Genomic DNA, 22,106 nt, shown 5'->3' on the forward strand with positions numbered 1-22,106 from the left:
GACCTACATCCCAACTCTTTATTTTATTTTGAGAAAGAGCCTCACTAAGTTGCCCAGCTGCCCTGGAAGTTGTAACCCTCCTGCTTGCTGGTATTACAAGTATGTGCCACCATGCCTGGCTGGCCCTTCTGTTCCTAATCATTCTTCACTTGTTGATTTTTAGTAAATCCAAATTGCAAATTTATTTATAGTGTATGCTGAAATTATAGAAGAACTCCAAGTTAAAAATTCTACACTAAGCACAGCTACTAGGGAAACCTAATTATAGGAACTCCAGACAATGGGCATCTATCTGTTGGGTGAATGTGTTCAGGGCAACCTTTGACTCTTCCTACAGGAGTGTGAAATGGATAAGTGTTATGTATTCCAAAATTGGGATGATCTTAGCAAATTTGACAGAATCTATTGGAATAGGTTAAGTGTATCTCTGGGATAGGAATTCCTGAACCCCAGTATCCAAGGGCAGCTTTCAAAATCATCCATGGTCCTCTTGATACTAAAAACTGCAAACCAACTCTGTTTTTCCAGCTTTTGAAGGAATCCAGAGACCCCATAGTCTGGAGAAATGAAAAATGACACATTTTGTATGTCTCTGCTTTGATGGTTTCTCAAAAAGTTCAACTTTGAGCTGGGGATGTGGCTCAAGTGGTAGTGCGCTTGCCTAGCATGCATGAGGTACTGGGTTTGATTCTCAGCACCACATAAAAATGAAATAAAGAGGACAGGGGATGTGGCAAGCAGTAGCGCGCTCTCCTGGCATGGGACCCGGGTTCGATCCTCGGCACCACCGAAAACTAAAAAATTAATAAATATTTTTAAAAATTCATTCTCTCTCTCTCTCTCTCTCAAAAATGAAATAAAGACATTCTGTCCACCTAAAAAAACTAAAAAATAAATATATATTTTTAAAAAGTTCAACTTTATTTTTGGCATTGCATAACACAAAAAAATGCCATTGGGCTGGGGATGTGGCTCAAGTGGTAGCGCGCTCACCTGGCATGCGTGTGGCCCGGGTTCGATCCTCAGCACCACATACAAAACAAAGATGTTGTGTCTGCCGACAACTAAAATAAAATAAATGTAAAAAAAAAAAAAAAAAAAAATGCCATCGGCCTTCTGTTCCAGGGTGTGAATACCTGATTTTTGCTAGATGTCAAACTGTTTTCCAGAGGTAGTACCAGATTATACTTGCACCTGTGTTTGAGATTCTATTGTTCACCATCTCACCACTACTTTTATAGCCCATGTTTTGGCCACTTGTAGTTTCCCATAATTTTTTTAGTTGTGTTTTTCTGATTTAATTGGAATTGAAATCCTTTTTCATGTTTGTAGATTGTTTTTCTCATTTGTATAATTACTGCCTTTTGAAACTTTGTTTTATAGCTTTTTTACATACCTATTGTATATAAACTTTAAAAATAGCCCACAGGTTAGGAATTAGCTCAGTGGGGGAGTGCTTACTTAGTCTGCATAAGGCCCTTGGGTTCCATCCCTAGCAGCACTAAAGAACAGAAAAACTGAAGAAACTGAACTAGAACAAAACCAAGCAACTCCTTTGCCCTCCCTCCCCTTTCAAGAGCGTATCTTTTTTCCTCCTCATTTTTATAGTCTTTCTAACATGAACCTGCCATTATTCATGGATTTCCTAACTTCCCCTCAGAGGCTTACCCCTCTTTCTCTCTGTTTCTATTTATTACAAAGTCTATTAATAGTTGAGTTATCCATATGTTGAGTAAATCTTCTACCCCATATCAAAAAAAGATGTTTCTATATTCCAAAAGTTGGTCGTTTTGCTTTTCACATTTAGATTTTAATCTACATGAATTGATTTTTGTGTGTGGTTTAATGTGGAGGTCTTTATATATAATATTTTAGGGCTCTGTTAAAATCGTATATTAAATTTTCATTTTATTTGAACACTGATGTAAAAACATGTATTTGATTTTATCTGTTGTGTTGCTTTTTTTTTTTTTTTTTTTTTTTAAGAGCGAGTGGAGGGGGAGAGAGAGAGAGAATGAATTTTTTTTTTTTTTTTTTAATATTTATTTTTTAGTTTTTCGGCAGGCACAACATCTTTGCTTGTATGTGGTGCTGAGGATCGAACCCGGGCCGCACGCATGCCAGGCGAGCGCGCTACCGCTTGAGCCACATCCCCAGCCCCTTGCTTTTTTTTTTGTCGGCGGGGGGTGGGGGGTGCTGGGGTGCTGGGGTTTGAACCCAGGGGATTTAATCATTGAGCCACATCCCATCCCCCTCCTTTTTTTTAAGTGTACTTTCTTTAAAACAATTTTTTTTTAAACTATTATTTATTCTTTGTATGTGGTGCTGAGGATTGAACCCACTGCCTTGCGCGTGCAGGGTGAACGATCTACCACTGAACCTCAACTCCAGCCCCTCCCCATCCCTTTTAATATTTTATTTAGGGACAGTGTCTTGCTGAATTGTTGAGGCTGACTTTGAACTCACAATTCTCCTGCCTCAGCCTCCCAAGCCACTGGGATTATAGGTGTGTGTCACTGTGTCCAGCTGATTTTTCCTTTTTTTAGTCTAATAACTCATACTTTGCAAATCTTTTGGCTGCTTATCTAAACACAAATTTTGATTCTTTATATATGTTTGTGTAGATTTTTTATACACATATTTTTATTTAGTTGTAGATGGACACAATACCTTTATTATTTATTTTTGTGTGGTGCTGAGGATCAAACCCAATGCCTCACATACGCTAGGCAGGTCCTCTTCTGCTAAGCTACACCACCAGCCCCAACTTTTGAGTCTTTAACATTTTCTTTTTCTTGCCTTAATGTACTGGCTAAAAAAAGTCCAACATTGGCTAAACATAGAAATAGTGCTGGTTGTGGACATTCTTATCTCATTCCAAATCTGAGAAAATCCTTTCAAACTTTCATCATTTAAATAAATCTTTGTATTGGTATTTATATTCAATTGTATTTAGGGGAGTATTGAGGATTTTTGTTTGTGTACAGCATTTATTCTATTGAAATTACTGTTTTCTATTTGGCTACAAGTGTTCAACATGAATCAGTGTAGAATTTTAACAATCTTCTGTTAAAATTATTTCCCCCTTCATGTGTTGATGGAGAATTACATTGATTTCTAGCATGAAACTTACTGTGTGTGTGTGTGTGTGTGTGTGTGTGTGTGTGAGAGAGAGAGAGAGAGAGAAAAGAGGAGATCCAGTTTGCTGATATTTTATGTCTGATTTACATCTATGTTCCTGAATAAGATTGGTTGGTCTGCAATTTTCTTTTGTACACATTCTCTAGAGGGTTTTGGTATCCATGTTGCTGTCCCATAAGTGAACTGGGGGGAAGTATCCCTTTTTCCTGTTCTAGAAGATTTCAAGAGACTGGAATTACTTCTTCCTTGGATGTTTGATAGAACTCTGCAGTAAAAGTATCTAATCTAGTGTCTGAATCAATTTTACCCTTTTTGGAATTTTGTTGATTTCATCCTAAAATATTCTTTTTTTGTTTTTCTTTTTTTCTTCTTTTATTTATTTTATAGCTTTATGTATATTTATTTATTTTTACATGTTTGGCCCTGAGGATCAAACCCAGGGCCTCACATATGCAAGGCAAACACTCTACCACTGACATACAACCCCAGCCCCTTTATTTTATATTATTTGGGGGGGGGGCCACTGGGGATGGAATCCAGGGTCTCCCACTGAGCTATAACCCCAGCCTTAGAATCTTAACTTTTATTGGATAAAACTTCCTTCATAATGTCTTATGTTCTGTGGCATCTGTAATATTGGCTCGTTTTTCATTTCAGATTTTGGTTATTTGTATTTTGTCTTTTTAGTTTGGTATCACCAGAGCTTTAGTAGATGTTTCAAAGAACCAAATTTTTAGATTTGTGGATTCTTTCTCATTTCATTGGTTATCTTTCTTTAAGTTTAGTTTTGTTGTTCTTCTATTAGCTTGGTTTCATCTCTTCTTTTCCAGTAACTGGATGTAATAGATTTTCTTTAGATACATCTTCAAATTTTGGTCCTGGTATTTATATTCAATTGAATTTATTTATTTATTTAGGGCAGTATTGGGGATTGAACCCAGGATCTGGAGCTTGCGAGGCAAGTGTCTCCTCTTATCTATACCACCAGCCCTTTTTATTATTTTGACAGAGTTTGGCTGAGTTGTCCAAGCTGATCTCCAACTTGCACCTCCTACCTCAACCTCCCAAGTAGGTGGAATTACAGATGTGCATCACTGCACCTAACTCAAATTTTTATTTCTTTCTAAGATGGGAATTTTCTTTTTGTTACTGCTTTATGTTTAGGAAACACATTCTGTATGATGGTTCTTTTCAATTTAATTGAGATTTGTCTTAAGTCTCCATATGCTTGCTACTTCTGGGCTTTGTTTTCTTCTAAGAACAAGTTCAGAACAAGTTCAGCTGCGGGTGGTGGCACCCACCTGAAACCTAGCAGCTGGGGAGGCTGAAGTAGGATGGTCATGAATTCAAAGCTAGCCTCAGCAACTTAGTGATACCCTAAGCAAAGTTAGCAAGACCCTATCTCCCCTGTCTCAATAAAACAGATTGGAGATGTGGCTCAGTGGTTAAGCACCCCTGGGTTCAGTCCCCAGTAGAATTTAAAAAAAAAATCAATTTTTTGAGAATTATATATGCTATCTCTTCTGAATTATTGCTTTCCTTTCACCTTTTTCTTTTCCCCTGGTACTGAGAATTCAACCCAGGAGTGCTTTACCACTGAGCCATATCCCCAGCCCTTTTTAGACAGTTGCCTAAGGCCTCAGCCTCTTGAGTCACTGGGATTACAAGTGTGTGCCACCATGCCTGGCTTTTCTTCCTCCTCCCTCCCCCCCCCATCTTTTTTTCTTCTTTCTCTTTCTTTTTTTTTTTACCACCCCCCCCCCCCCGCGCGCGCGACCGAAGGGAGACTAGCTTCTTTATTTACAAAATTGAGTCTATGAGGGGAAAGTTATGAAAATGTCATTACATTTCAAAAGGTAGTGTCTTTTCAAGTCAGATTGATTTTCTTGGAATTGTTTTTCTGGTCAGCTCCTGTGTGCTTGATGAGTCATGCTGTTTATGTTGTAGTCTGAAGCATGTGGCACTGGGGTGAATCCTCAGCAGCGTACATAGATAGATAGAAAGATGCGTAGATATTTTTTTCAGAAGATTTGTTTTGTTTTTGTAGCTTTTTTGCAGGGTTGGAGGGGCGGCATTAGGGAACCCAGGGCCTTGTACATGAGAGGCAAGCACTCTACCAACTTAGCTATATCCCCAGCCCCTTTGTTTTGTCTTAAATATCTTTTTTTTAGTTGTAGATGGACACAATATCTTCATTTTTATTTGTTTACTTTTATCTGGTGCCAGAAATCAAACACAGTGCCTCAGACATGCTAGGCAGGCACTCTACCACTGAGCCACAACACCAGCCCCTCAAGGTTTTTTAAACAAAAACAAAGCTGTCTTCTTGCAGACAGGAAGAGCCCTGTCTGGTCTGTGTCTATGTGGTGTAGTAAAGGTCATGGAGGTGCCCGTTAAGGTTGGGGTGAGGTGAGCCAAGAAAGAGGAGCCCAGAAGTTTCTCAAGGAAAGGGGAAGCTATTCTACACAAAGGCTGAGATGGCTTAGTTACTCCACTAGAATGTTACTGTTAACACCAGTATTATTGGTGTTCCTGTTGAAGTCACAAGTCATAGTCATCAGTAATTGCATGATGTGTGTAACTATTGACTATAAAGTATAGCATTTTCCAGTTGTGGAGGCACACATCTGTCATCTCAACTACTTGGGAGGTTAAGACAAGAGGATTGTTGCAAGTCTGAGGCCAGCCTGGGCAACTTATTTAACTAGGCCCTTTCTCAAAATAAGTGGATCTTTACAGGCCTCATCCAGATCCTAGGTTTCAGAGCCTGTCTTGTACTTCTACCCATCTGTTCACTCTTTGAGTAGACTTTTTTTTTTTTTTTTTTTTTTTTTTTTAGTTTTCGGTGGACACAGCATCTTTATTTTATTTTTATGTGGTGCTGAGAATCGAACTCAGCACCCCGTGCATGCCAGGCAAGCACGCCACCACTTGAGCCACATCCCCAGCCCCAAGTAGACATTTATGATGCCACGATACTGTCACTTGCCTCCATCTTCCATGTCAGGCAAGCACTGTGTTGTCTGCAGTCAGGAGGTAGATACATTCCATGGCTCTTGAAACATCTTTGGAATTAGCTGTTGGTTCAGCCATGGTTGGAGGGGGACACTCTTTGCTCTGGGACTACACCGTCTAGGGGTCTGGTCTGGCCCTGAGTTTGACATAGCCCACATGTGAGCTGGTTCTAACTCAAGGGAGCCTAGGGAGACCCAGCTCCTACATCCTGAAAGCTGGGAATCAGGCTGTCATTCTCCTCACAATGTGCCCTCTCCTGGTCAGTGGTCCACCTTGGCAAAGGCAGATAAAGGCAGTGTCAGTGTAGGTACTAAAGAAAGCGAAGGTCTCCTATCCACAGCACAATATTCTTCTGCACTCCCCTCCCCAGACTTCACACACATAGTGCCAGCCCACACTTCTCTGGTGAAAATGATACTGGTAATGAGGTTACCTGTTCCTGTTTCTCTAGTCATGACCTATCACAGGCCCAGGAGAAAGGGGAGCACTTGCAGGAGCCCTGCATGAACCCTGTGCTTTATCTACAGTCCAGTCTTCATACAGGACTTTTAGGATCCCATTATTTATTTATACTGAATCCCCACTGGTTATTATTAGACTTAATGGATTGGAATGTGTAGGAATGGTTGCTTACGTGGTATCAAAAAGCCTAGAAGAACATATTGCTGGCTAGGTGTCCAGGAATAATTCCTGACCTGCCAAGACATGCCTACTTGGGTCCAGGAGACCCACTACAGCCCCTTTTAGGAGCCATGGACTTTGGCATTGCAACTCCCCCTGGAGATTGTGCCCTTTCCGTAGCATAGAAGTATCTAACAGAGGGAACCTAGTTCACATCCAGACCCTCCTGAAGGAAGTCAGTTCAGTGTCAGACCCTCCAGTCACTGCAGGATTAGACACTCTGCTGGAGACATGGGCAGCCAGGCTTTCCTGAAGTGGTGCCTCCTGTCCTCAGGGACTCTGGCCCCCCTCAGACAGTTCATGTGAATGTTGAGCCCTCAAGCCAGAGTTTGTTGTTGACTTTTTTGAAGGCCTCAAGACTACAGTCGGATTGGTATGTGTCACTCATTGGTCCACACACAGGCACAGACAGACAGTTTATTTAGTTATTTTTAACGACATTAAGTACTCCAAACCCTTCTCCAGGTGAAGACTATATTTGGCAGTGGCTTGGTTGGTCCTGAATGCCTTTACTGAGCACTGTGTCCCTGATGGTGTACTGAGTTCCATCCTCTTAGTCCGCATGACGGCTGGATGAGATTTGGGCACTACCTATTTTGGGAAGAGGAAGCTGCAGCCAGCTTCCAGGCATCTGGCAGGACAAGGGTCAAGCTCCTCAGCTGTTGGAAAACAGTAGCCTGGAGGGGAGGAGAGACACCATGATTGACTAGGATGGTGCACATTCCCCCTGTGTGGAGAGGACTGGGCCTGGCAGAGGTTTCTGCAAGGATCTCACTTCAGAAACAGAAAATGTGTCCGTTTCATCTGAAGTCAAGCTGATTATTTTTGTTTTTCTCCTTCTTTTTAAAAGATTGTTGACGGTGAGTGATTGCATCTCCTTTTGCTGTGGGTTTGGAGAGAGAACTGGCATGGGTGAGGACTGCAGCCTGCCAGCCTTGTTGGGCTGTCCTCTGGGCCCAAGATCTCCAAGTAGAAGAGCTTTGACCCTGCTGAAGAAACCACCCCCAATGCTGACTGTTGAGCTGCAGTCCTGCCTTGGGCTGACTGGATCTTGGAGAAAGCTGACAACTTAAGACATCCCCCCAGCTCCGGCACCAGCCTGCAGCCGCGACGAACATGTTATCCTGGGAAGACAGAATATCCTGAGAGCAGACTGTAGAGCTGCACAGGGCCTTCTAGGGAGGAACTGGCAGGGCAACGTTTTCTGTCTGGGAGTCCCAGCGGGGAGGGTCTTTTGAAGCCCCTGGGTCGGGTGGTGAGGATAGTGCAAGTGGGAAACATTTACCCTAAAAATGTGACTCTCACCTTAGAAAGGAGGAGGCCAAGAAGGAACGCAAGGAGGCTACACCAAGACCATGCCGACAGCTGCGTGGTGAGCAGTGATGACGAGGAGTTGTCCAGGGACAGAGATGTGTATGTGACCACCCCCACACCCAGAAACGCCAGGGACGAGGGGGCCACAGGACTCAGGTACCCATGTGCCCTGCTACTGCTGTGTGGAGGCCAGGGGCTAGAAGTACTACTGTCTTTTTATGTCACTGTGAGCACTTGGCTCCAGAAGGGCGCATTCAAATGACTGCTCAGCGGCTAGGTGCAATTGGAACTGAATCCAGGGCTGGGCTCGACTATTTCTGCAGTGACAGGGCTGTGCCAGCCACCAGCAGTGGGAATGCTGGGAGTGGGGGAGAGCAGGGCAACTGAGGTTGTCTGCACCTTCTCTTACTCAGTCTCTCCTCTCTCCTTCTCATGGCCATGCCACCATACCCACTTAGGCCATTGGCGTTCCTGAAAGTCTCTTGGTTGCCTGTGCTAAGGCAGAGTTAGTGGAAGCTGAAGGAAAGGCCTTTTAGGGGTTACAGGCAACTTACATGCAGGTAATCAAATGTTTGAATTTACTGAAAAACTGATGGAAAGCCCTGTGATTTTAGGCCCTCTGGTACTGTCAGTTGTCCCATCTGCATGGACGGATACTCAGAGGTAAGTAACCAGGTTATTTCTTCTCTCTTCAGTGTCTAAACTGTCACTGAAAGAACTGGGTGAGGCAGGATCTGCTCATTAGGTGGGATTTAACACTTGCCTGCAGCCCCACCTGGGCTGGCACATGGCCTATTGCAGATCTGCATATAAAAAGGGTGTACTTGTTTCTCTTGGGCCCTGCATGCTTCAGCTTTAGCCCCCAGTGTGCTCTGGGCTTTGGTGCAAAGTGACAGTTTTTGTGTCCTTTATCCTGGCTGGGTAACCAAACAGTGCTGAAATCCCTCATAACCTCCTCATATTGCTGCTGCGTCTGGGAAACCTAGGCTCCTGCCATCTGTTCCAGAGGCCACACTTACTCATCAGACTGAGACTGGCTCTCAGACTACTATTGCTTTTTCTGCTGCATGCTACCCTTCTTCCCTCTGACTGATCTTCTCAGCTCTGGGTGGGGTGGGGTTCTTTGGGACAAGAGCAAATTCAAAGGCTGTTCCTTAATGTCTTCCAGATTGTGCAGAATGGACGTCTCATTGTCTCTACAGAGTGTGGCCACGTCTTCTGTAGCCAGTGCCTCCGTGATTCCCTAAAGAATGCTAATACTTGCCCAACTTGTAGGAAAAAGATCAACCACAAACGGTACCACCCCATTTATATATGAAGTTTCAGAGCTGTTCAGGAGAGACGGATGGACAGACAGCCCGGCTGGGCTCTTCACATGGTATCTGCCTTCAATTTCCTGAGCTCAAAAAGACTGTTTCAAAACCAACATCTGATATGTAAACTTCTCTTTTGTTTCTAACCCCCTTGCCCTTAGATCCTTTTGTAATCTCATCTGATGCTCTGGAGCTGGACCAGGGGCCCTCCCCATCTGGCTCCTTATCTTTGCTCCTCTGGGGTAGTTTCATTCCAGAATAGGAGAAAGAGTCAGGACATTGAAGTTGAAAATTGTGGTTCCAGCTTTTCTGGGCCTACATTTGCCAAGAAGAAGTTTCCCTGTTTGGAAAGCTTGCCCTATCTCTCCCAGGCACACGACCTTCCTGGGTACCTGTCAGTTGACTAGTCTGTCTACCACACTGTAACCAAGCCAGACACAGTCCACTCTGCCCAAGGGTTCTAGGTGCAGCAGTGGCCCCCTGGGAAGCCCAACTACTGGACCCTCCTCTCCCCCCACCCTCCACCCCCCACCTTGAGGGTCAGAGGTGACGGGTGATTCTCCCTGCACCTTGTCTTCATCTGCAGTGTTTTCTGCGAATCAAGAACCTCTGCAGGGCAATCCCCTGTTTCCTAAGAACGAAAGTGCAATAAAGCCCGTTCTTTACTACTTTATAGCAGACCAGGAGATGTAGCACTGTTAGTGTTCTCCTCAGAGCCCTAATGTCGCCTGTGGAGCAGTGCCCATCCCATTCTGTCTCTGCTTACCAACTGTTCTCAGGAACCTCACCCGTGCTCCAAAGTTCTCCACCTGGCACAGGACATTCAAGGTCAATAGGGCAGGCACGTATTTGGGTGTCCTCTCTTTTCTGATAAAATCTGTCCTGTGTTGGCACTGCTCTCCAGTCCTCAGTTCCTCAGTTCCTACTGCCTATGTCTGCCCAGTGTAGATACCAGGAGGTGGTGGCAGTAACTGTGGCCTTATCAGCTGCTCACTTCCATGCTTTTGCCCATGTCACTGACACCCCTATTTCAAAGACATTGGCCCTCTGGACCTGGCCCTGACTTGGCTTCTCACCTTCCCCCACAGTCAACATTTCAGAAGCTGTTCTTCTGGCTAGCTAGGCTGTGATCCTTTGGGCTTTTGACAGCTCTAAAGGTTGTTGGCAGAGCATGGTGGTGGCTCTTTCTCTGCAAGGGCCTGATGACAACCTCTGCTCCATAGGTGTATGGGAGCCTTGGCAACAAGGTGACCCAGACTGCCCCTGAGACACTGGGGATGGCTAGCAGGGGAAAAGGCCTCATGTGCAGTACAGGCCAGCCTCTGCTGTCACACCTCCTTCAGAGGGCTTCAAGCCAAACCAATAGCCTTTCCATGTGAAACACCTTCCTGGTGGGAAAGGGGCCTTTCTGGCTTTGCTAGCAATAACTGACCTTCAGTGCACTCTTCTGAAGGAGCAGGGACTCTGCACAGAGTTCACTTTAGACAGGGCTGAAGGAGTGCCCCCTCTTCTGTGTGAAAGAAAAGTTTCATTCTTCGCTGACTTCTCTGCCACCTGGCTCACTTCCAATTAATTTGAATGAGAGTCATGATTTTCCTTATGGAGTTGAAAGAGGATGTAGCTTCTGTGCTCATTATAGTGCTGCATGCCTGCCTCCTGCTGGACATCATGGCCATGAAGTCCCCTCTGGGCCTCATGGAAGTGCTCTTGTTAGGTTGTAATGACATCAGACTTCAAGAGCCAAGGTGACTGTGAAGCTGTCAACCCATAGGTGTGGTGACACACATTTAAGATTTTTTTGTATTTTATCCTTACAAGACAACTTATGTGATGAATTATAAGAGTTGCATTTCTTCATCCTAAATTAAATTGCGAAAAAAGTGTCTTTAGTTTCTACTAATGAGAAACTGCTAATTAGGAAAAGACTGGTATGGGGAAAAGTCCCTTTTCTCACTGTACATAGTTCAGCTCTTTCTTTGTTACATTTAAACTGTATCAATGGACATCAGTCTGTTTTGGACTCCTCTGCTAGTGTTAAAGATGTAAATAAAACCATTAATTTGGACCACAAATGACCATGCATTCATTTGCTCTTACAAATTTGATCAACCTTTTGCCAAGGTATATTGTTCTTGTCTGCCTCAGGCTCAATAGGTTTTGTCCCTGTGCGTAGGAAAGCTCTCTCTCCAGAAGCTGCCATGTCAGAGACCACTCTTAGGCAAAACCACAGTCCTGGCCTTGAATATGGAGCAGTCCATGCTGAGGTCAGGCTGGCCGGCCACCCAGAAATGCTGGTGGACTGCTCTCAACAGGATGGAGTCAGATTGCCCTGAAACCTTGGGGTGGAATGCCTCACACAGCCTCTGGGTGGGAGGGAGGACCCCCAGAATATATGGATGCATCAGTCACTGCTGCTGGACAACAGCACCACAGAAGCTAAATGGGCATGGGCTTAGCTCATGGAAGATCAGACAAGAGGTAATGGCAGGGGCTGGAGCTGTGGCTCAGTGGTAGAGCGTTTGCTTACCATGTGTGAGGCATTGAGTTCAATTCTCAGCACCATGTATGAGTAAATGGATAATAAGGGTCCATCAGCATCAAAAAAGAGAGAGGTAATGGCAGACCCTTCCCTTTGCCTCTGCCCTTCTCCATGCCTGCCCAGTCCCGGGGTCAGAAAGGCTTAACATGCAAATGCCTGGGAATCAAGCTTATTTTCTGATGGAGCAGGAAGATGGAACTTGGCTGTGGTGTAGATAGTGGGACACCCAGCTATGGATTCCCTCTGGGCATGTTTACCAAAAGAGGCAGTCCCCTAAGCCAGTGAACAATGGAAACTGGCAAGAGGAAGCATGTAGCAGGAAGTGCAGCCTGTCCTGAGGAGGGATGCTGAGCTGCCACCCTCAAGATCCAAGAAGTTCTGCAGAGAAAGAGAACAGGAAAGGCTCTCCAGGCCCAGGGCCTATTATCTGTTGCTATTGCACAGTGCAGCCTCCATAGCTGAGAGTGCTCATGGACTGGACACTTGCTAGTGGCTTCCAAGAGTCTGTCTCTTCACCCCTATTTGTGAAGCTAGTTGAAGAAGGAAATACATGCCCTAAACAAGCCCAGGGAGGAGGGCGGGGCCTGAAGGAAAAGCAGGAACCTATAAATCACAAGCTGGAAACAACTGAGTAACCTGGAGCTGAACAGAAGGAAGCCTCCAAGGCTAGCTGCAGATAAGGGAAGGCTGTTTCTACTATGTTTTTTTCTTTGGGGTATGGTACTGGGGATCAAACCCAGCAGTACTCTACCACTGAGCTATATCCCAAGCTCTCTTTATTCTATTTAGAGATAGGGTTTGGCTGAGTTGCCCTTGCTACTCTCCACTTTGCAATCCTCCTGCCTCAGCCTCTTGAACAGCCGGAATTACAGGCATGTGCCACCCCACTCAGCTCTAATTTACTTATTTTTGAAATGGTGTCATCTATATTGTTGATGTTACAATACAGAAATGACCTCTGTATATTCTGTATCCAGCACTTTGCCAAGGTCTTACTCCAAAAACTCACTTGATTTCCCTTGAATTTTTCTATATCATGTGCAATTAAATGTTACTCCTTAACTCTTAGATCATTCTTTTTCTTACTGAACTTTTACAAAACTCCAATGCTTAGGAAGCACACATGGTGTTGATGAACACTTTTGTCTTTCAACATTTCATCAAGAAATATGGACCAGGGCTGGGGATGTGGCTCAAGCATTAGCGTGCTCGCCTGGCATGCTTGCGGCCCGGGTTCCATCCTCAGCACCACATACAAACAAAGATGTTGTGTCCACCGAAAACTAAAAAATAAATATTAAAAAAAAATTCTCTTAAAAAAAAAACACTGATCTTTTTAAACTCTTGACCTACCTCTTCAAAGAAAAGTGGAGGGAACACTTACTAACTCAATTTGAGGTCAGCAGTACTGATACAACGACACATAGACACTGCACAGAAGAATCTTGTGAATTATATACATATACGAGTGTATGTATACACACAACAGAAATACTAGCAAGCCAAATTCATTAGCATATTAAAAGCATTATAGGGCTGGGCTTGATGACACATACCTGTAATCCCAGCTGTGGTGGAGGCTGAAACAGGAGGGTTGCAAATTCAAGGTCAGTCTCTGCAATGAGACCTTGTCAAAAAGGCTGGGGGCGTGGCTCAGTGGTAGAATCCCTAGTATATGTAAGAACCTGGAGTCAGAACCCAGTCCTGCAAAAGGAAAGCCTGGGGGCCGGGGGACCAACAAAACAGCATTCTACACATGACCAAGTGGGGCTTGCCCCAGGAATGCATCAGCGTACAAGGTCCCGTTGAAAACCTGGAGTTTGGGGCTGGGGTTGTGGCTCAGTGGTAAAAGAAAACCTTCAGTGGTGGAATGTTGAAAGCTTCCCCTGGATCAGGGGCAAGACAAAGATGCTTCCCTGTGCCTTCACAGTGCTGAAAGCTCTAGCCAGAACAGTTAGATCACATCCCACTGGAAAATGAAGTAAAGGCATCTTAATAGCATAAGTAGAAAGCCCTAATGAGTACACACACAGGCTGGGGTATAGCACAGTGGGAGAGGATCCCTGGGTTCAATCCCCAGTACTGCAAAAAAATGATAAAAAATGAAATGCTAGCTAGGCGCAGTGGCGCACACCTGTAATCTCAACAGCTCAGGAAGCTGACACAGGAGGATCACAAGTTTGAGGTCAGCCTCAGCAACTTCACAAGACCTTGTCTCAAAAAATGAAGACTGGGTATGTAGCTCAGTGGTAAAGTGCCCTGGATTCAATTCCAATATTATATGTGTGTGTGTGTGTGTGTGTATGCAGAAACTTTACTAAAGAATATATGTAGAGACTGGGCATGTAGCTCAAGGCCCTGGATTTGATCCCCAGCATCACAAGTGAATAAAACATGACAATGGGCAAAATCATCAGTCATTAGGGAATTGCAGATTAAAATTAGAGTAGGATATCATCACACATTTTACACCCACCCAATTAGCAATGTTGATCATACCAAGTCTTGAAAAAGACCTGGAGCCACTGAAACTCATAGGGATGGGAATGTAAAGTGATAACAGTTTGCAGTTTGCTTTACACCTACAATGTAACCATATGACTACTCCTAAGTGACTGCCCAAGAGAAATGAGAGGACTTCTACATGAACCTTCACACCAGCTTTGTAATAAGTCCAAACTGAAAACAAAACCAAATTTCCCATGAGTGACTGTGGAACATCCATATGTGGAGTATGACTCAGCAATAAAAAGTTAGTCAGCTGGGTTTAGTGGTATATTTGGTTTTGCTTTTCTGTGAGACTGGGAATTATAAACCCGGAGGTACTCTACCGCTGAGCTAGGTCCCCAATTCCTTTTATTTATTTATTTATTTATTTATTTATTTAGGTGGTGCTGGGGATTAGAACCTAGGGTCTTGTGCCTGAGAGGCAAGCACTCTACCAACTGAGCTGCATCTCCAGCCCCCTTTTATTTTTTTATTTGGAGATAGTCCCTCACTAAGTTGCCCAGGCTGGCCTTGAATTTGCAACCTTCCTGCCTCAGTCTTCTAAGTTGCTGGGAATTCAGATATATACTACAGCACCTAGCTTTGGTACATGCTTGTCATTCCAGCTACTCAGGTGCTAAGGCAGGAGGATCACAAGTTCCAGGCCATTGTGGGCAATTTAGCATGATCCTGACTCAAGAATAAAAGTAAGCTGCTTAAGGGGTCTGGGGGCTAGGGTTGTGGCTCAGTGATAGAGTGCTTGCCTAGCATGTATGAGGCACTGGATTCGATCCCCAGCATCACATAAAAATAGACAAATAAAATAAAGGTATTGTGTCCATCTACAACTTAAAAAAAGGGGGGTGGGATCCATTAAAAGTCAGCTGCTGGGACTGGGGTTGTGGCTCAGTGGTAGAGCACTTGCCTAGCATGTGTGAGGCCCTGGGTTCTATCCTCAGCACCACATATGAATAAACAAAGTTAAAAATCCATTGGCAACTAAAAAAAAGTCAGCTGCTCACAGGAAATGCTCAGTAGAAGACTACTTGCCTAGTATGGTACTAGGCCCTCAGTTCAAACCCCAGTACTACCACAAAAAGCAAAAACAAACCAAAAAAACCCTTTTGATATATGCAACAACATCTAATGAATCTCAAATTATTATGCTTATTGAAATAAGAAAGAGCGTATACTGCATAATTCTATTCATATAGAAATTCTAGGGCTAGGGTTGTACTCAGTGGTAGAGTGCTTGCCCATCATGTGTGAGGCCCTAGGTTCAATCCCCCAAAACATAAAATAAGTCTAGTTACAAAAGCAGATTAACAGTTACCTGGGGCCAGTGAGTGTGGGGGACAGGGATGGAAAGGGAGGCTTCACAAAGGGGCAGAAGTTTAGAGAGTGAAGGATGTGTTTGCTGTCTTGATGATGGTGATGTACTTTATAAGATTCCATGCTTTAGGCTGTGAATAGTGGCTTGCACTTAAAATCCCATGTACTCAGGGGGCAGGCAGGAGAATCATAAATTCAAGGCCAGCCTGTGCAATTTAGCAAGAGCCTGTCTCAAAAACTAAAAGGGACTGAGGGACTGGGGGAGGTGGGTAGCTAAGTGGTAAAGCAAATGCCTGGCATATATAAAACCCTGAATTCATGCAGGCACGATGGTGCACGCCTGTAATTCCAGAGGCTTGGGAGGCTGAAATATGGGGATCTCAAGTTCAAAGCCAGCCTCACCTGTGGGCAAGGTGCTAAGCAACTCAGTGAGACCCTGTCTCTAAGTAAAATATAAAATAGGGCTGGGCTGTGGCTCAGTGGCAGAGTGCCCATGGATTCAATCCCTGGTCCACCCCTCCCCCAAAAAAATAACAACCAAAAAAGCCCTGAATTCAAATCTAGTACTGAAAGAAAGAAAAAAATCTTTAAACGTATGCAATTTATTTTATATCAATTTTCCCTCAATAAAAAAATGTACAAAAAGAAAACAAGAAGTTTCCGTTTCCTTTTCTGTACTCCAAAACAGTTTACAGAGGAGCTAGACTATTTAATCTTTGAAACTTTGGTACAATTTGGTAAAATCTTAGACTAATGTTTCCCATTGATTCCTTAGTTGATACTTTCTATTTTTCTCTGAAGCCATTGTTTAAATTTTCTACCTGTAATGAGGTCACCTTGGAAAACTATATTCTCCTCGGAAATACCCATTTCATCTCCATTTTCAAATTTTGTCCAGAAATCTTTATGTACACATGTATTTATTGTGGTCCTGGGGGTTGAACACAGGGTTACTCTACCACTGAGCCATACACCCAGCTCCTCTTTAATCTTTTTTAACCCAGAATTCACAATTTTCCTTTCTTTTTAAATACTGACTTTTTAGGCAAATTGTCTTGTAGAGGGTCTTCTTGTATTTTTATCTAATGACTATTTTACTTAATTTTTTCAGTATTCTCTATTTCCTATAAAATGGAAATTGGTGGGGCTGGGGTTGTGGCTCAGAGGAAGAGTGCTCACCTAGCTTGCATGAGGCACTGGGTTCGATCATCAGCACTACATAAAAATAAAATTAAGGGGGTCTGGGGTTGTGGCTCAGTAGTAGAGCGCTTGCCTAGCATACGTGAGGCACTGGGTTTGATCCCCAGCACCATACAAAAAAATAAATAAATAAAGTATGCACCATATTAAAAAAAAAAAATGGGGGCTGGGGATGTGGCTCAAGCGGTAGCGCGCTCGCCTGGCATGCGTGCGGCCCGGGTTCGATCCTCAGCACCACATACAGACAAAGATGTTGTGTCCGCCAAATAGTAAAAAAATAAATATTAAAATTCTCTCTCTCCCTCTTTCTCACTCTCTCTCACTCTAAAAAATAAATAAATAAAAGTAAAAAATAAATAAAAGTCCATCTACAATTAAAGAAAAAAACATAAAAACAAAATGGAATTGATTCTAAATGTTTGATCAGATGCAGGCCCAACATTCTGGGCAAGAATCATTTCCAATGAACTGGATATGTTAGTGCATGCCCATAATCCCAGCTACTGGGAGGCTGGGGCAGGAGGATTGCAATTTCAAGGCCACCTGGGAAACTTAGTGAAAACCTGCCTCAAAATAAAAAATACAAAGGATTGAGGATGTGGCTTAGTGTTAAAGTGCCCCTTGATTCAATCTCCAGTACCAAATACAACCAAAAAACCAAAACAAAACCCCTTCCCAGATGATACTGTACTCCCTGTTGTATCATGTCAGAAGACATGTTATCATTACAAATTTTCAAACATCGAGATTCGTCTGGTCTGCATTACTTCCACTTCTGTTTTCTTTTTTTCTTTTTCTTTTTTTTTTTTTTTGAGAGAGAGAGAGAGAGAGAAAATTTTAATATTTATTTTTTTTAGTTTTCAGCGGACACAACATCTTTATTTGTATGTGGTGCTGAGGATCGAACCCTGGCCGCACGCATGCCAGGGGAGCGCAATACCGCTTGAGCCACATCCCCAGCCCTCCACTTCTGTTTTCATAGCTGTTTATTTTGTAGTCTATTTTTGTATTGTTTAGAACTGCATTGGGTGGGTGCAGTGGCACACATCTGTAATCCCAGTGCCTCCGGAGGCTGAGGCAGAAGGATAACAAGTTCTAGACCAGCCAAGGCAATTTAGTGACACCTGGTCTCAAAATAATAAGAGAGCTAGGGATGGGCTCAGCAGTAGAGTGCTTGCCTAACGTGTGAGGCTCTGGGTTCTATTCCCAGTAATGCCAAAATAAATAAACAAATAATAATAAAAGCATAAATCTACATAGTTGGAAAAAATAAAATAGGCAACAGCAGCAAACTTTTAATGTTCTTGAGATGGTGTTGCTTTTGTGCCCCACCTGTCCTCAAACTTGCAATCCTCTTGCCACAGCCTCTGGAGTAGCTGAGTTGACAGGTAGGCTCCACTGTGCCTGGCTCAGCAGCAAGTTTTGAAAGCTGAAAAGCAGATAGGTGCTGTAGTGGACCTGAACAAGCATTCCATGTGGAAATCTGGAAAACAGCCCAATTTACCCTGCAGAGTCCTCAAAATGCTCAACAATTGGCAGCACCAGCTAACTCCAGAACTGGGGTCAAGGGAGCAATAAAATAGGGAGTATTTGGCAAAATCTCTTAAGAAGCAGACTTCTTGGGATTGTGGCTCAGCAGTAGAGCGCTCGCCTCCCACATACTAGGCCCTGGGTTCGATCCGATCCTCAGCACCACATACAAAAATAAACAACTGAAATAAAGGTGTTGTGTCCATCTACAACTAAAAAATAAATATTAAAAAAAAAAAAAAAAAAAAAAAAGAAGCAGACTCCTGATTCCCAGCCTCTATTTGACACTGATGGACAACTGTAACTTCAGGTTTAATCTCTGGAGAGGACAACAAAGAGGGTCTTGCCTGGAGGGTGCTGGGTATTCTCAGAAGTTCTTGCTTGTTTTTTATTTTATTTTTTTTAATTTTTTTTCAAGAGAGAGAGAATTTTTTTATATTTATTTTTTAGTTATTGGCGGACACAACGTCTTTGTTTGTATGTGGTGCTGAGGATTGAACCCGGGCTGCAAGCATGCCAGGCGAGCGCGCTACCGCTTGAGCCACAACCGCAACCCTTGTTTGTTTTTTAACACTATGGGATGCTTCACCAATTTGCCAATTTCCTTACACAGGGACTATGCTAATCTTCTCTGTATTGTACCTATTTTAGTGTATGTGCCACAAAAGTGAGCACTTTCTACTGATTCTTCCTTTAAGTCTTTTGTTCATGATTTTTTAAATATTTGTTTTGTATATATTTTTCAACCTTTTAAAATTTCTGTGCCCTTATATTTTTTGTTATATCTAATGTAAAGTGTGTTTCTTAAGTTTTATTTATTTATTTATTTATTTAGAGAGAAAGAGAGAGAATTTTAATATTTATTTTTCAGTTTTTGGCGGACACAACATCTTTGTTTGTATGTGGTGCTGAGGATCAAACCTGGGCCGCACGCATGCCAGGCGATCACGCTATTGCTTGAGCCACATCCCCAGCCTCTAGGTTTTATTTTTGAAATCCATTTGGACAATGTTACCGTTTCCATTGGAGTGTTACTCACTTATAGTTTGTTTTAATCATTAGTAGATTTACAGTCTGCTCTTTGCTATGTTGTTGACATGCCTGTTTCATGCTTTCTTCTTTATTACCAGATCATTTAGTATTCCTCACTTTGGACTGGGATGTGACTCAGTGGCAGAGTGTTTGCCTAGCATGTGGCAGGTCCTGGGTTCAAGAAATATTTTTTCCTTTGTTCTCTCCTAACACAAAAACACGTTTAGTTTTTTTTTTTTTTTAATATTATTTTTTAGTTGTAGTTGGACACAATACTTTTATTATTTTTTTTTTAAATATTTATTTTTTAGCTGTAGTTGGACACAACTTTTTTATTTTTATGTGGCGCTGAGGATCGAACCCAGGGCCTCGCATATGCTAGGCGTACACTCTACCACTGAGCCACAACCCCAGCCCCAATACTTTTATTTTTATGTGGTACTGAGGATCGAACCCACGGCCTCGCGCATGCTAGGCGAGCGCTCTACCGCTGAGCCACAATCCCAGCCCAAGTTTTTTTTTTTTTTAATATATATATTTTTAGTTGTAGACACAATACCTTTTGTTTATTTACTTATTTATATTTATGTGGTGCTAAGGATTGCTCCCAGTGCCTCACATGTGCTAAGCAAGTGCTCTACCACTGAGCTACAGCCCCAGCCCCTTTAGTTTTTTGAAACTAATCGTTCAGCAATTATCTTTGAGATTACAACATATATCCTTATTTTTTTTTTTTTTGTCTAATATTTATTGCTTTCATGAAAATGTGAGAATCTCAACTTCATTTACCCACCTTCCATCTTTTCATTCAAGTTGTCATGCAGTTTTTAGTGCTGCATGTATTATAGATATGGGGCCATGAATTGTGGGATAGTTAACTTATCTGATTTTCCTTTTAAGTGCATCTTGTGCCCAGTACACATTCATATCTTGATTAATAATGTTTATTGCACATGGAAGTAATACAACTGCAATTTTATAAAAGTATCCACTATATGCAGCCTTTTTCTGAAAGTGAGTTTTAAGAGCCTTCCAGAGTCATGAGGCTGCTGCTCCGAGTGCCTACTCCATGCAGGATTTCACGGGACCTCCCACACTCCTGCCAGAATAAGTTTCTCTCTTTCTCTCTTTTTTTTTGAAGTACCCAGGGGTGAACCCACTGAGTTACATCATCAGCATTTTGATTTTGTTTTGAGACTAGATCTTGCCACTTTGCTGAGGCTGGTCTTGTGAACTTGTGATCCTCTGGTTTCAGCCTCAAGAGTTGCTGGGATTATAGATGTGCACCACAATAAACTGAATTCTCAGAACATGCACAATCCCCTCTCGCCTTTGTCTTGTATTCTCCCTTTGGTGGTTATTATTTTTTTTTAATGTGTCAACTTGACTGGGCCAGAGAGTGTCAAACATTCGTTCAAACATATTCTGGATGTGATGTGAGCGTTTTGGGATGAGAACATCAGAATTGGCTGACTGAGTAAAGCTACATGTTGGTGGGTCTTCTTCAATCTGCCGAAAGCCTGATTAGAACAAAAGAACTGAGAGCACTGGGGTTGCAGGAGGCCCTGGTTGGATCCCCAGAATTGCAAACAACCTCCACTGAAACCTGAGAAAGAGGGAACTCCTCTGTACTGCTGCCTCTTCCTGGGCCTCAAGCCTGTTGGCCTGACTGGAGCTACACCTAGTTTCTACTGGTCTCCACTGGCTCACTGCAGATTTGGGGACTTGTGGCCTCCATATTACATGTGCCAGTTCCTTGTCACAAAATCTCTCTCCAACCTACTAGTGTTTCTCTGGAGAACTCTAATCCATCCCTCAAGGGGTAAAAATTGATTCTTACGGGGAGAAATTAACTAGTTATGTTTTGTTGCTCTCCAAAGCTCAACTATGCAAGACAAAATCTTATTCCTTAGTATTTTTCTCCTTAATTTCGTGTTAATTTTTCCTTAGGGTGAGTCTTAATCCATTTGTGTTGCTCTAAAAAATTACCACAAACTGGGAGTTTACAAACAATAGAATTTTTTTTTTGGTACCGGGGATTGAACTCAGGGAAACTCGACCAGTAAGCCACATACCCAACCCTATTTTATATTTTATTTAGAGACAGGGTCTCACTGAGTTGCTTAGCAACTAGCTGTTGCTGAGGCTGGCTTTGAACTCATGATCCTTCTGTCTCAGCCTCTCCAGCCACTGGGAGTACAGGCATGTGTGCCACTGTGCCTGTCAGATTCGGCCATTTTTACTTGTTGCAGCCACAATAACTTTGAGGGGTCCTGGGACATGCTGAGCTTCCCCTGTTGCCCAGTGTGGCACTACTGTAAGCCCTTTGTACTGAGATGGGATAGCCCAGTTCAACTCCTGAGAGAGGCCTCCCCTGTCCCAGTCCCCAGAGTAACTGGATTGTATCATTGAGTGCTCTGTTAGTACCCAAGTCACACCTGAGCTGGGACCTGGGCTCTGCCTCTATGGGGTGGCTTTGGACAAATACCTTACCATCTATGAACATGAGTTTCTCATTCATC

General features: G+C 43.1%; 1 protein-coding gene and 1 non-coding gene across 2 annotated transcripts in view; one reads left to right on the top strand and one right to left on the bottom strand.

Annotated features, from left to right (window-relative positions):
• Window positions 1–11,536, top strand: part of Rnf4 (ring finger protein 4) — a 32,204-nt gene extending 20,668 nt beyond the window's left edge. Inside the window, exons 5-8 of the mRNA XM_076864524.1 lie at window positions 7,688–7,697; window positions 8,148–8,307; window positions 8,766–8,814; window positions 9,320–11,536. Coding sequence (XP_076720639.1) covers window positions 7,688–7,697; window positions 8,148–8,307; window positions 8,766–8,814; window positions 9,320–9,469 — 369 coding nt within the window. The 3' untranslated portion in view covers window positions 9,470–11,536. The remainder of the gene's footprint in view (window positions 1–7,687; window positions 7,698–8,147; window positions 8,308–8,765; window positions 8,815–9,319) is intronic.
• A 7,585-nt stretch (window positions 11,537–19,121) lies between these two features.
• On the bottom strand, window positions 19,122–19,227 carry LOC143406648 (U6 spliceosomal RNA). The gene has a single exon (XR_013092281.1). It is a non-coding gene; the product is annotated as a U6 spliceosomal RNA (small nuclear RNA).
• Between the last annotated feature and the right edge of the window lie 2,879 nt (window positions 19,228–22,106).

This window comes from Callospermophilus lateralis, chromosome 8, assembly GCF_048772815.1.
Source record: "Callospermophilus lateralis isolate mCalLat2 chromosome 8, mCalLat2.hap1, whole genome shotgun sequence".
Lineage (NCBI taxonomy): Eukaryota > Metazoa > Chordata > Mammalia > Rodentia > Sciuridae > Callospermophilus > Callospermophilus lateralis.